Below are 14,004 nucleotides of genomic sequence, written 5' to 3' on the forward strand. Positions count from 1 at the left end.
AACTGAGAGGGCTTGGAATAAAGTGGCGAATTAAATAAAATAGACAGGTGAATACCTGTCCATTTTATTTAATTCGTCGTTCGTTGAACGACATTGTCACAAATGGATGAAAACGTACGCTTGCAATACGCTTTCTGGACAGAGTTTATTTCGCTAGGCTACACAATTTGCACGGTGTATTTTGAAGCATCTATGAATCTATACCTCCGTGGACAATAGGCCTTCAACTTTTATATCGCTTTCAGCGCAAACTATGTATTTTTATGCTTTTCTTGAAATTGTATAGTTCTGTTGTTAAAGCTGTTATTACGCAAGCAACTTGTAAATTTATAACTGTATTTATTTTCAACATAAAATATGCGGTATTCTCTATAAAATAAAGTCTATCTGTATAAAGTTTACTTGAACTTTCCTAGTTTTGAGACGGGTCGCTAAATTTTCATCATTTTCTAGTTCCGTAGTTAAGAGAAACTATGTAGCAACTTTTCAACTAATATATATTCATATTCCCAGTAAGCAAACATAGTTTAGAGGCTTGTTAAAACTCGTTAAATGCTCTATACTACCTATGGAATACTCATAGTTTGGAAGTATTAACCACATAGCCCGTTTCGTTATAAAGATGAAATATATTTCATCTTTATAACGAATTTTTTTATTTAAAAAAATAAACTATTTATAAGAAAGCCAACTTTTAATATGTTCTATTCTATTTTATTGACTTTCAATAACACTGAAAATAAAAAAAAAATCACCCTTTGATTAAATACCATGGGTGTGCCGGGTGTTTCACTAAGAATAATAACTCTCGGCTGTATTAGGGCTGTATCTTATGGTGCGTTTAGACTTGAGCACGCACGAGCTGAGCGTGCGTACTCAAGTCTAAATTCTCCTGCAGCCCGTATATTGGCATTACATGTTCTTGTATTCTTTAGTCATCGATATAAACAGTAATAATATGTATTTGACAGTAGACGGTAGGGGGCGCTATCTTACAATTTAACAAACAGGCCCTAACTACCTTATTTTCTATAACACGGTGTAGATCACATATGTAGCTCTCTTGATTACCATTTCAATGAACCGTAAAATAGAAACTATTAATTCTATGTAATGGTCCGATGTATTAAGATTTAATAATTAAAATGACAAAGACAGTGAAGAAGAATTAACGCTTCAGTGAAGTAGTGAAGTTACTTTGAAGTAATAGTTTAAACGCCAAAGAGTTATTATATCAACATTTTGATAGTCTCAGCAGCGTTTTTTTATCGTTCAATAGGTTTTTCAAAATACCTCTATTAGAATACAATACAATCAACAGCGATCAATAGACCTACAATAACTGACTTCATCGTTTCACCTGGTTATGTATGTTCTTTTTTGTTCGTTAAGTCGTGCATTTAGAGGACGTTTTGTCTCTCAAATGTACGATTCAATGCACTCACAAAGCACCTATAGATGCACCCTTTCTCCTGTTTTGACGATTCCAGTTTTGTTTTTGATAAGACACTTATTAGAGTAGTCCTACCCAAGTAGCATTTTCACGACTTGCGACCACATGTTTACTAAACACGACGTTGGATTACTTACAAACAAACAGTTAGCTCCGTACCTTGGGTATTAAAATAAATGTAAACGTTGTGGTAACGTTGTGCCGACGTTGAACTAGTACTACAACAAAGTAAAAGCTTCTGCGACGTCGAATAAACGTTGTCTTGTAACCTTTTTTGCTTAAGTGATCTTTAGGTGATTCGGACAACGTAGTTACAATGTTGGGCAATAAAGAGTTTTCCGACGTCACTTTCTGGACCTATTCCAACGTTATGCAAACGTCGTCTGTTTTACTAATTCCAACGTTGTTTAGATTTCCTTATTCTTACGTTGGTAGGATGTCGAGCCACTACCTTTTTGCAACTGTATTGAACCATAACCTTAAATCTTAAATTTTCACTTCATTGTTCTGTTCAGTCAGACAGTTCAGTGCTGTTTTTGTTTTTATAGACATAAGAAAGGTACATATAAAACTAAATTTAAATATACATCGACATATTACCGATACTTTATCCACTCCCTCGTTTATTTAGAATATAGAGGGCGGCACAAGCTAGACTCTAGGATGACTAAATTAGGCAATCTTGCGACTAGTATACTACCTGTTAAGGCTGAACTGCGACTTTATTAGTCCAGTATGCGACTACTCCTGGACTACTCGAACTACTCCATCTTAATCTCCAAAACAACAAAGTGAAAGCCGCTATGTTGTTGAATAAGAAAATGTTTCGTTCCTAAAATAACAATTCTTGCTTTTTGAATACATTAACTTGAAATATTTGACCCTAAACAACACGCGGAAACAATTTTTTCGACTTCATTTTACTAAAAAAAATAAAGACATTTTTTAAAACTTCTTTAATTTTAAGGCCCATTGGTATTTTTCAAAGTAGAAACAATACATTTATCAATAAAGTTGTTTGCGTTTAACTGTTTTGCCTTGGGTAACGAGTTACAGAGTCGGTTAAAGTGTTTCCATAATTATGATCTTCAAACATCCTCCACACTTAAATACTTTTGTTTTGATTTCCTTTACTGCCATCTGGCATATGTCTCTAACTAAATCATAAAAATAATATTTTTACTATAATTATCCGAATTTAGGATAAAACACGACTTAGACGCCATATTATTATAGTTTTGTATTTCTGTGAATTAGGATTTTAAACAACGTTGCAGTTTGTACTAAATTAGGCTGCTAGCCAACGTCGGTATCCAACGTCGTTTCGACCCAAAAATTATTCTCCAAACTAGTGCAGACTAGGTTGTGCCGACGTTGCGCCCCGACGTTTGGTCGCGTGACACAACGTTATCCCGACGTCCAAATGCTGCTTGGGTAGACTTAAAACCAGTTTTAGTTTTATATTGCTTTGCTGTTTGCCTGATCTTTTATGACATTTCTTTCAAATATAAAATTGCCAGGAGAGAAAGAGCGATCATCTTCTTATGGCTAGCGCACCAATGAATCAGTACTGCAATTGGATATCTACCTAATTGAATTCTTTGCTCTAGAATATGGCAGACAATCTAGCCAGTCAGTCCAGCCCAGTTAAAGATCCAGAGAAACTGCTCCAAGACATGGACGTGAACCGTCTGCGCGCCGTCATTTATAGAGACGTGGTGAGAACGTTTATACAGGCATGTCAGTAGTTTTCACTAAATTCACTGTTAACGTTCTTCGTTCCAGGAGGAGACCAAGCAGGCCCAGTTCTTATCGCTGGCGATCGTGTACTTTATATCGGTGCTGATGGTGTCCAAGTACAGGGATATTTTAGAGCCGCCCGTGTCCGTTAGAGTGCCTAGCCCGTTACCGATTAGAAGTAATGGCACTTCTCATCATTCGGGAAGCCCACAGGGTTAGTAAAGTGATTATGGAGATTTTAGCGATGCTACATGTGGAAATTAAGCATTTATAAATATATTTTTAGATAAACTACAGCCTGAATATACATAAATAGGTACAGGGTGGGTCAAATTCGACGCTTTTAAACGGAAACACCCTTTGCTATAGGAGATAGACAAAAACTAATATCGGTGTCTTGCGCTCTTTCATCAAAAACATGATGGTGAAAACCGCACATTAATATCTGTTACCGTTTCGGAGTTACGGGGTTATTTTTCAAAAATGTGCATTTTTAACAAATCGCTGTAACTTTTTTGCTATGGAAAATTTTGTATTTCTATGAAAACATTTCCAAAGCACCTTTTTACATAGAATTTAATGGTTTAAGTATATATTTTTTTTAAATTATTAATTTAAGAGTTATCAACAGAAAAATTGATTTTTTATTTGGGACACCCTCTATATTTTTAATTAACTGAAAAGAATTTAAAATTACCTCTCCAAAAATATAGCACACTTGATATTTTGTTACAATCCCCTTCGAAATACAGAATTTTTAAAAGTTCGCCACTTTTAACTAGTATGCTTTGGACCCCTTATTGATGGAACTCGAAAACACATATTTTTCCAGCAAGACGACGCACCTCCTCTAAACGCTGAAGTTATCAGCAAATTTTTGCAGCCAATTTCAAGAATAATTGAATAGCTAACCAAGATCCCAGCCGTTGGCCGTCGAGGTCGCCTGACTTAGTGCCCATGGATCTAATCCTATGGATATATTTGCGGAAGAATAAAGATTCCTTATTCTTCCGTATAATCTAGACAAGAATTAGAAATACTTAGCAGTTATGAGAGGGTGTCTTTCACTTATACTGAGTTAATGAATTCCGCGAGAAATGTTCAAAAGCTCTGTCCAACAGAAGACGGTCGATATGTTGAACACCTGTAGCAAAATCCCATGTCTTGGTTCGCTATTTATTGTTATTGTTATTAGATATAGTTTAAATGTGTTGATGTTGGTTAAATATATTTTAAATTGTTATAAAATTCTGCATCTCTCATAGCATATATTATTTTCGTTTTAATTGATGCTCACAGCTAGAATTTTGCATTACAGCCGGTGCCGTTCAAAGCCTAGTTATTTAAAGCGGACGAATTTGTATATACTCTATATCTCGAAGAAGAATCGAACAAAATATCAAGTGTGTTATATTTTTGGAAAGGTAATTTTAAATTCTTTCTAATAAATTAAAAATATACAGGGTGTCCCATATGAAAAATCAAATTTTCTGTTGATAATTCTTAAATTATTCATTTAAAAAAAACTATACTTGAACCATTAAATTCTACGTAAAAAGGTGCTTTGGAAATATTTTCATAAAAATACAACATTTTCCATAGCAAAAAAGTTACAGCGATTTGTTAAAAATGCATATTTTTGAAAAACACCCCGTAACGGTAACAGATATCGATATGCGTTTTTCACCATCATGTTTTTGACAAAATTAAGCTCCAGACACCGATATTAGTTTTTGTCTATGTTCTATAGAAAAGGGTGTTTCCATTTAAAAGCGTCTAATTTGACCCACCCTGTACAGGATGTTGCTTCATGAGATAATAATATTTAAGGGGATGATTCTTGGACATATTCTAAGAAAAAACTTCTATAGTTCATACCAAATAAACTTTTAGTAACGTGATTAAGATTGACCTGCACAGCATTGCCTACTGTTGCATATTTTCTTTTAATCGAAATATTTTCTGGGAAACAGAATTAAATTAATTATAAATAAAAAACTCAAAATCTAAGTGAGGATGCAGTCAATAATCACCACACAGGCTAATAAAACTACTTTTTCAAATTTGTCAAGCTTTAGAGAATTTTATTCCCATCATCAGGACAGTTTGACTGAGTCAGTTAGCAGAAAAAAACATCTTCTGCACAAAAAGGCCTTAAAACTAGCAGCATATATCATTGGAATACAAAGACATTTCCTTTATAAAATATTAAAATACATATCCAACGACATTACTTTTCTTTAAACACAAAACAAGAGTTGTTGAGTCACTGTTTGATCGAGCTCGAAACAACAATGTAGAAATTAGTTTAGTGAATTAAAAAAAAATCCAATGTCATATGATGCTAGTTTTAGGGCCTTCTTGTGCAGAGGATGTTTTTTTTCTAATTGACTCAGTCAAACTGTCCTGATGATGGGAATAGAATTCTCGAAAGTTTGACAAATTTGCAAAAGTAGTTTTATTAAAAAGACTATTGTGTGGAAGCGATTTTAAGAATACAAAACCTTTTTTGTGTATCAAATTTTATAAAAATGGTATGGTATCATCGAAGATATTATAAAAAATAGCTTTTTTACCATCCTATATAGGGAATGCAATCCCGCAAATGCTGGATCCCGCAAATGCGGGATCCCTCTGTGATTCCGCGGGATCAAAGTTGCGGGATCTGCGGGATCGACACCAGGGGATTCTCCTTACAGCTTGGCCATTAAAAATAATTGAAACAAACAGGTTAATTGTTAGATTTCTTTCTGGCGTACCTAAGTGAAGAAAAGCGTTTAACTAGTACTTGTGGACAATTACGTCAAATAAACTGCCGGACATAATTATCGGGACAAGCAAAATTTTAGGGTAAATTTAAAGTTGAATATCTCTTGAACTAAAAAAGATTTTGGGATGCGGTTTGGACCAGGTTTTAGATGCATGTATTGTGATTAAGATACTATGTGGTTTTCAAAAATATGAAAATATATTTACCGAATTCTCGTATACAGGGTGTTTTATAAGAGTGAAAATTTGGTCAAGAATGTTTTTTACCGCAAATTTAAAATTTTTAAAAAATCGAAATTTTTACCAAGTACGACTAATCTGTATTGAAATTAGAAAAAAAAACAATTTGATCGGTTGTTTATTTTTTTTTGTTTTAAGGAAAATACGACGTTTTTTATACGATGGTCCTAAATGGTACAAAAAGCTTTGTACATTCTGCATATGCCAAAAAATTATTGATATAGAGTGTATCTGAAAGCAGATAACTAACACAAGTTAAAAAAAAACTTCAACATCAGAATAATATTTTTATTTATAAAATAAGTAGATAAATTATAATAAAATTTAAGTTTATTTAATATTAAATATATTTTTTGAACACCCTGTATACATCGGTCCAAATTTCTGTACAGATAAATGCATATTTTTCGAAAAAAAAATCGTATTTTCCTTAAAACAAATTTAAAAAAAAACACTAAATTGTTTTTTCTAATTTCAATACAGATTAGTCGTACATAGTTAAAATTTCGATTTTTCAAAAATTGTAAATTTTCGGTAAAAAAGATTCTTTACCAAATTTGTACACTATTATAAAACACCCTGTATACGAGAATTCGCTAAATATATTTTCGAAAATCACATACCATCTTAATCACAATAGATGCGTCTAAAACCTGGTCCAAACCGCATCCCAAAATCGGAGAGAGAAAAGAAAATCATTTATTGTTTACAATCCCGCAATTTTGCGGATCCGCGGGATTGATTACTTTAATCCCGCGGGTTTGCGGGATTGAGATTTTGGTGCGGGATTGCATTCCCTAATCCTATATCTCAAAAGTTAAGATATTTAGGACATACATTCATATAAAGCTTTTTTTCTTAGATAAGTCCAAGAATCGCCCCCTTAAATACTAGCGTGTCATTAAGGAACACCCTGTATATTACAATTTATATTCATCAACAACTTGGCCATAAATTTACTTTTTAGAAAGAAAATAGAATGCTTCTCACGCTTAATAAAAATTAAATTTAGATTCGTCTTTAAAAACACCAAATGTTTTTTTTTTTTAATTTTGATATATCAAGATCACATGCTACGCTCACTGTAGTTTACACTTTTTAAAATAAATCATATTTGTAGTATTAAAAATTCGTCGTTTATTATTATTAGATTTGTTTATTTTTTATTAGTAACCATTACTGAATAATGAGGTAATATTCTTCTGCTTGTCTGCAAATAAAATATACCGCTTATAGGAGCGATCAATAATACTTCAGTTGAGCTTTTTGCCAGTAGATGGCGTTACATCGTTCTGAATTACAGCTAAATCAAAATAAACAGTCTTTTTTTTTAATTCGATTATTTAATAAAAATTATTTCTAGCACTTTCTATTTATTCGTTTCATATACAGGATGCCCCAATTGATATAATTTATTTATATACAGAAGTGTTACGTTTCTTCGTTACATGGCATCAGTCAAAAATAAACACAAACGTGAAATAATTAAAAATGTTTGAAATTTACTGTCAAAGATCATTTGTGACACTGACATATGTACAGGGTGGGTCAAATTGGACGCTTTTAAAGGAAAACGCCCTTTTCTATAGGAGATAGACCAAAACTAATATCGGTGTCTAGAGCTCAATTTTCATCAAAAACATGATGGTGAAATCCGCACATCGATATGTGTTACCGTTTCGGAGTTACGGGGTGTTTTTCAAAAATGTGCATTTTTAACAAATCGCAGTAACTTTTTTGCTATGGAAAATTTTGTATTTCTATGAAAACATTTCCAAAGCACCTTTTTACGTAGAATATAATGGTTTAAGTATAATTTTTTTAAAATTAATAATTTAAGAGTTATCAACAGAAAAATTGATTTTTTATTGGTATATTTTTAATTAATTGAAGATAACTTAAAATTACCTATCCAAAAATATAGCACACATGATATTTTGTTATAATCCCCTTCGAAATACAGAATTTTTAAAAGTTCGCCACTTTTAACTAGTAGGTTGGTTGATTATATGCCCCTAATGGAACTCGAAAACATATTTTTCCAGCAAGACGAGGCACCGCCTCATAATGCTGAAGTTATCAGCGAATTTTTGCAGCCAATTTCTACAATAAGTGAATATCTAACCAAAATCCCAACCGTTGGCCGACGAGGCCACCGGACTTAGTGCCTATGGATCTAATGCTATGGATATCCTTGCAGAAGAATCAAGGTCTTTATTTTGAAATTGTCCGTATAATCTAGACAATAATTAGAAGTACTTAGCAGTTATGAGAGGGTACCTTTCATGCCCCCTTGTTATTAGATATAGTTTAAATGTGTTCATGTCGGTTAAATATAGTTTAAATTGTTATAAAATTCTGCATCTCTCATTGCAAATATTATTTTCGTTTTAATTGATGCTCACAGCTAGAATTTTTTTGCTTTACAGCCGGCGCCGTTCAAAGCCTACTTATTTAAAGTGGGCGAATTTTTATAAACTCTATATCTCGAAGAGGAATCAAGCAAAATATCAAGTGTGCTATATTTTTGGAAAGGCAATTTTAAATTCTTTTCAATCAATTAAAAATACACAGGGTATCCCATATAAAAAATCAAATTTTCTGTTGAAAATTGTTAAATTATTAATTTAAAAAAAATATACTTAAACCATTAAATTCTACGTAAAAAAATGCTTTGGAAATGTTTTCATCAAAATACAAAATTTTCCATAGCAAACAAGTTACAGCGATTTGTTAAAAATGCACATTTTTGAAAAACACCCTGTAACTCCGAAACGGTAACAGATATCGATATGCGGTTTTCACCATCATGTTTTTGACAAAAATTGAGCTCCAGACACCGATATTACGAGGCATGTTTTTTAAGTAAGTAAGTACCGTTTTGCGATTCCGCCGCCGCAGCGCTACGGTCGGCGTTCCGTGCATGCGCGCTGGTTACCTACATCTCTTGTCTATGCACAGACGCCAGTACAGTCTGATTCTTCATTGTATACGTTGTTTATTGAGTGTTTAAGATGCCTCCGACAATCGTGAGCCCCGCCGATTGTGAAGTACGGGCTGTCATACGATTTCTTAGTGCTAAAGGCGTAAAACCGATCGATATTCATCGTGAGATCTGTGAAGTTTACGGACAAAACATTATGAGTGATGGAATGGTAAGGAAATGGGTGAGAGCATTTAAAGATGGCCGCACAAATGTGCATGATGAAGAACGGAGTGGGCGTCCTTCGGTCGTTAATGAAGATTTGGTGCAGAAAGTGGACGAAAAGGTGAAAGAAAACAGACGCTTTACAATTTCATCATTGTGCGACTACTTTCCTCAATGTTCTCGTAGTGTTTTGTATCGCATTGTGACCGATAACTTGAATTACCGGAAATTGTGTTCACGTTGGGTTCCTAAAATGTTGACGGATTTGCACAAAACCCAACGTTTAGGCAGTGCATTGACTTTCCTTGAGCAGATTGGCTTTCCTTGAAGATTTTTTAGACAAAATTGTTATTGGTGACGAAACATGGGTGGCCTACGTCACACCAGAATCGAAACAACAGTCCATGGAATGGCGACATTCATCATCACCCAAAACAGTGAAGTTTAAGCAAACAATTTCTGCCCGGAAAATCATGTGCACAGTTTTTTGGGACAGAAAAGGAGTATTGCTAGTGGAGTTTCTGCCTCGTAATGAAACAATCAATGCAGCATCTTATTGTGAGACATTGAACAATCTGCGCCGTGCAATTCAAAACAAAAGACGTGGCAAGTTGAGTAAGGGTATTGTTTTGCTGCATGACAATGCCCGTCCACATGTGGCTAATCGGACCAAAGATCTCATCAAATCTTTTAAATGGGAAACTCTAGATCATCCTCCATACAGCCCTGATCTGGCGCCCAGTGACTACCATTTATTCCTGCACTTGAAGAAACACCTGGGCGGTCAGCGTCTTCAAGACGATAACGAAGTCAAAACAGTTGTGATACAGTGGTTAACCAGTCAGGCGGTAGAATTTTATGAGGAGGGTATTGAAAAACTGGTGCCACGTTATGACAAGTGCCTCAATATTCACGGAAATTATGTAGAAAAGTAGATTAAGGTACAGGCTTTCATGTAAAAATAAAATTATTGCGATATCTTTGCACGTTTTTTTTTAATTCCAAAACGGTACTTACTTAAAAAACATGCCTCGTAGTTTTCGTCTATTTCCTATAGAAAAGGGTGTTTCCCTTTAAAAGCGTCCAATTTGACTCACCCTGTACGTAGTAGTTCTATGTCCAGGGAATATTGTGATACCCTGTATATTTTTCGGATTTATAGATAATTATGTTGTGATTATTAGAATATTTATTTATATAGAGGTTTTTTTATAGAGGCAAGAGCACTAATTATTATTCATTTGTTTTTATTACTAGTAAGAAATATCTTATTTCAAAATATCTTTGTTTATAAAACTTTTTCTACACATGTTTAGAAAAAATGCGCAAAATATATTTTAAGCTTTTCATTCAGAACCTCAAAAAAAATGGAATAAATTAGTGGTTTCAATTAGCATATATGTTTGTTCCTCTTATTTCAATGTAGATATTCCAACTTATTACTAAACCAAACCAAACCCCAAAATTAATAGTAGTACTTTTCATTTAGAAGAAAACTTTTACAAATTTTTATAACTATTTCCACAAATTATTAAGTTAAGTGTCATTTTTTGGACATTGATTATTATCTGTCAGGAGAAATTGTGGTTAGAAATAATTTATTTTTTGTTTTATAAGCCAATATTAGATTTCTTCTGTTGATACAACTGACTACAGCAAGCTGCTGATAGGATATTCTGCCGTACGATATTAAAAAACTATTAATTAATTTCTAAAGTCTACTTACAACAAATTAGTGATATTTAATATTTAAAATTAGTAGTGTAAAATATACCATACGATCGAAAAAAAGAGCGTCAGAGACGGCTGGGGAGTGACAATTGATGATAATTTTGGCGAGGTCGAGCCATTCAAGACGTCATTTATTTAGCCCGTACTTCTTCTATTTTGTTACAAAGTTTTGTACTAGCAGTACAAAGTTCTGTCTAGCAGTACAGTCTAAGTTTTGTACTAGCAGTTAGCCTTATAGGAAGGGTGTCATTTATTTTTTTATATGGAGTATATGAGAAATTCGAGAAAAAGGATTTTTTTTAAATAGATTTGTATGTCTGGAAACGGTTCTATCCTTTTTTAATATTTCTATAATTAGTTACCTACTAATTATTAGTAGATTAAGTTATGTATTTTTTTTTAGTAAATGAGGTCTACTGGATCTGTCTATGAAAGAAATTTTAAGAATGCAGACACAATATTGGAGTATGAGCAATTTACTATAAAACACATTTAAATAAAAAGCTATATATTTTTTAGATCGCTACCTATATTCACGCGTCAGAGTCCCACTCATTTCATTACGTTGGCCACTTGCAAATTTGTGGAATTTTTACTAACGGGATGCATCGTCTAATTTTTGTACGACAAAGATGAATTTAAAACGATAGTAGACCAAGCTTGAAAAACAGTTGTTATCGTTAAAATAGTTTGTAGTAGAAATGATCAGAAACGAGAATGATTCTGAAAAGTTGCTATGCTCTCTAAAAGTGGCCTCGTCCATCAATTATAGACAAATTTGAAAGATGGAAAAACCTGTATGAGATTATCGATCAGCCTCATACAGCAGCTAACATCCCTGATTCAAAAAATCCTTGATGTTTAAAAGAGGAGATAAGAAACTGCCCTCAAACTATAGAGGCATAAATCTTCTAAGCACTACATTAGAACTTACAACAAAAGTGATAACAACCAAAATTAACGACTTAACATGCTTAGCAAGGTTTCAGATCGGGCAGATCATGCACAGACGCGGTTTTTGTCATAAGACAGATAAGAGAAAAATCAATCGAATATAATAAACCAGCTTATATGTGTTTTATTGACTTAGAAAAAGCGTTCGACCGTGTGCAGCTAAGAGACGTTGTACACCGTCTTTACAATTGGCAAATCCCACACAACCTCGTTTAAACCATAGAAAATATATGAAGCGAACCAAATTCAAGCCAAAATTAACGGGGTCCTGACCGAACCAATAAATGTAGGCCGTGGTCAAGGATACTATAGAGATAAGGATAGTTCGATTCCTATCTTCCTGCACTGTCAGTTTTTTTACGTCATCTACTGACCGAGTTGAAGTTGGCGCTAAAGATTTTAGACAGTGACAGTTATTTTTGCATTTGACGGACGAGCGCACAGTGCGTTGGAAGATAAATTTAGCGGGACAAAAGCGTTTGGTTAGAAATAAGCCAAAAAATGTGTACTGATAAGAATAAATAGTAGACATTCCAATTGATACAAAAATGCATGAATATTCTTTGTATTTCGATAAACTTTTATCAACCAAATTTGGTCGTTTTCTACTCAGCAGGGCAGATATCATACGAAAACAAAATATTTACAATTGCTTATATATTTTATTAGAAAGCCAAATTATGTTGAAGATTGCCAAAGGTATGTACTTTTCTACTGTACGTATATTATTTGTTAAAATCCTTCGTGCCTTTGTTCTGCAGATATCAAACTTTCACTTTTTTTTCAAATATCGATATATTGAATGATGTAGATCTTTTGAGTTACCAATAGTTACCAACACAGGTAGTCACAGTCACAGGTAGTTCAAGCTTAACAGGTGAATGCCCAAAAAGATTCATTTCAATCGGATAGTATAAAAACAAAAAAACTCCATCAAAAGGCACTGAGTTTAAAAATTTTTCTTAGGTACTTACTATATATGAATTTACAATTACCGAGTGTTAAAATTAAAATTAAAATATCTATCTTATTTATTATTTTCAAAATAAAATATATTTTTTTAAAATAAATTATGGAGGGTGTCACAAGATTACAAATTAATTAAAAAAAAAACTGCTAAAGAGTTTTTTGATATCATAATTTTAGGTATTTGGCAATAGTTTACAATACGGTTTTTGTGTGTCATGTACGAACAATATCATAGTTTTATTATCTTGTATTTATTTATTAATAAATTAAGTTGTTAATAAATAAATAAATTTAACCATATAGTTGCTATATATTAGACCATTTGCTACGTTCTTAGATTTTAAGTCCCAAACATTGCTCTTGAGATTTTGTCCCGCTAGAATAACCATCCGCCGCACTGTGGAGCGCTGGTCAGCGCGTGACGTAGCATTCCACGGCGACTACGACAGCGGCAATTTGACGCGATCGAACAGTCCTTTAGAATATATACAGTCCTTGGGCCGTGGTATCCGACAAGGTGACTCCCTGAGCCCTCTTATTTTCAACATCATTATGAAAGAAATAATAGGAAAGGTACGTTTACTGAAGGGATACAGTATGGGCGACCAGGAAACTACTACTCTGTGCTATGCCGTCGAGGCCGGCGCCGTGCCGTATTGGTAGCTGAAAATGAGGACGATCTACAGCGTTTAATTATTACATCGATTTAACTACACTGGCAAATCACTTAATATGATAATATCGACCCAGAAAACTAAATGCATGACGACATCAAAAGTACCACTAAGATGCAAACTGGAAGTCGAGGGCAATGTCATCCAGCAAGAAATGAAGTTTAAGTATCTAGGCATAGAAATCTCAGGATATGGTGATGTAGAGGCGGAGATGCCAGAACGGACAACGAAGGCAACCAGAATAGCAGGATGCCTGAATGACACAATATGGCGAAATAAAAACATCGAGGTGGAAACTAAACCACAAGGCAACGGTAGGACCAATA

At 33.7% G+C, this 14,004-nt stretch overlaps 1 protein-coding gene across 2 annotated transcripts in view; it reads left to right on the forward strand.

Moving 5' to 3' along the window:
- LOC115886113 (neurobeachin) overlaps positions 1 to 14,004 on the forward strand; it is a 372,451-nt gene that overhangs the window by 25,483 nt on the left and 332,964 nt on the right. The window contains exons 8-9 of one of the 2 annotated variants that reach the window (XM_030905177.1): positions 3,064 to 3,189; positions 3,239 to 3,407. In XM_030905177.1, the coding sequence (XP_030761037.1) occupies positions 3,064 to 3,189; positions 3,239 to 3,407 (295 nt within the window). The remainder of the gene's footprint in view (positions 1 to 3,063; positions 3,190 to 3,238; positions 3,408 to 14,004) is intronic. The other variant, XM_030905178.1, reaches the window with a different exon arrangement.

This window comes from Sitophilus oryzae, unplaced genomic scaffold (genome assembly GCF_002938485.1).
Source record: "Sitophilus oryzae breed Bouriz unplaced genomic scaffold, Soryzae_2.0 scaffold_467_pilon_pilon, whole genome shotgun sequence".
Classification (NCBI taxonomy): Eukaryota; Metazoa; Arthropoda; class Insecta; order Coleoptera; family Curculionidae; genus Sitophilus; species Sitophilus oryzae.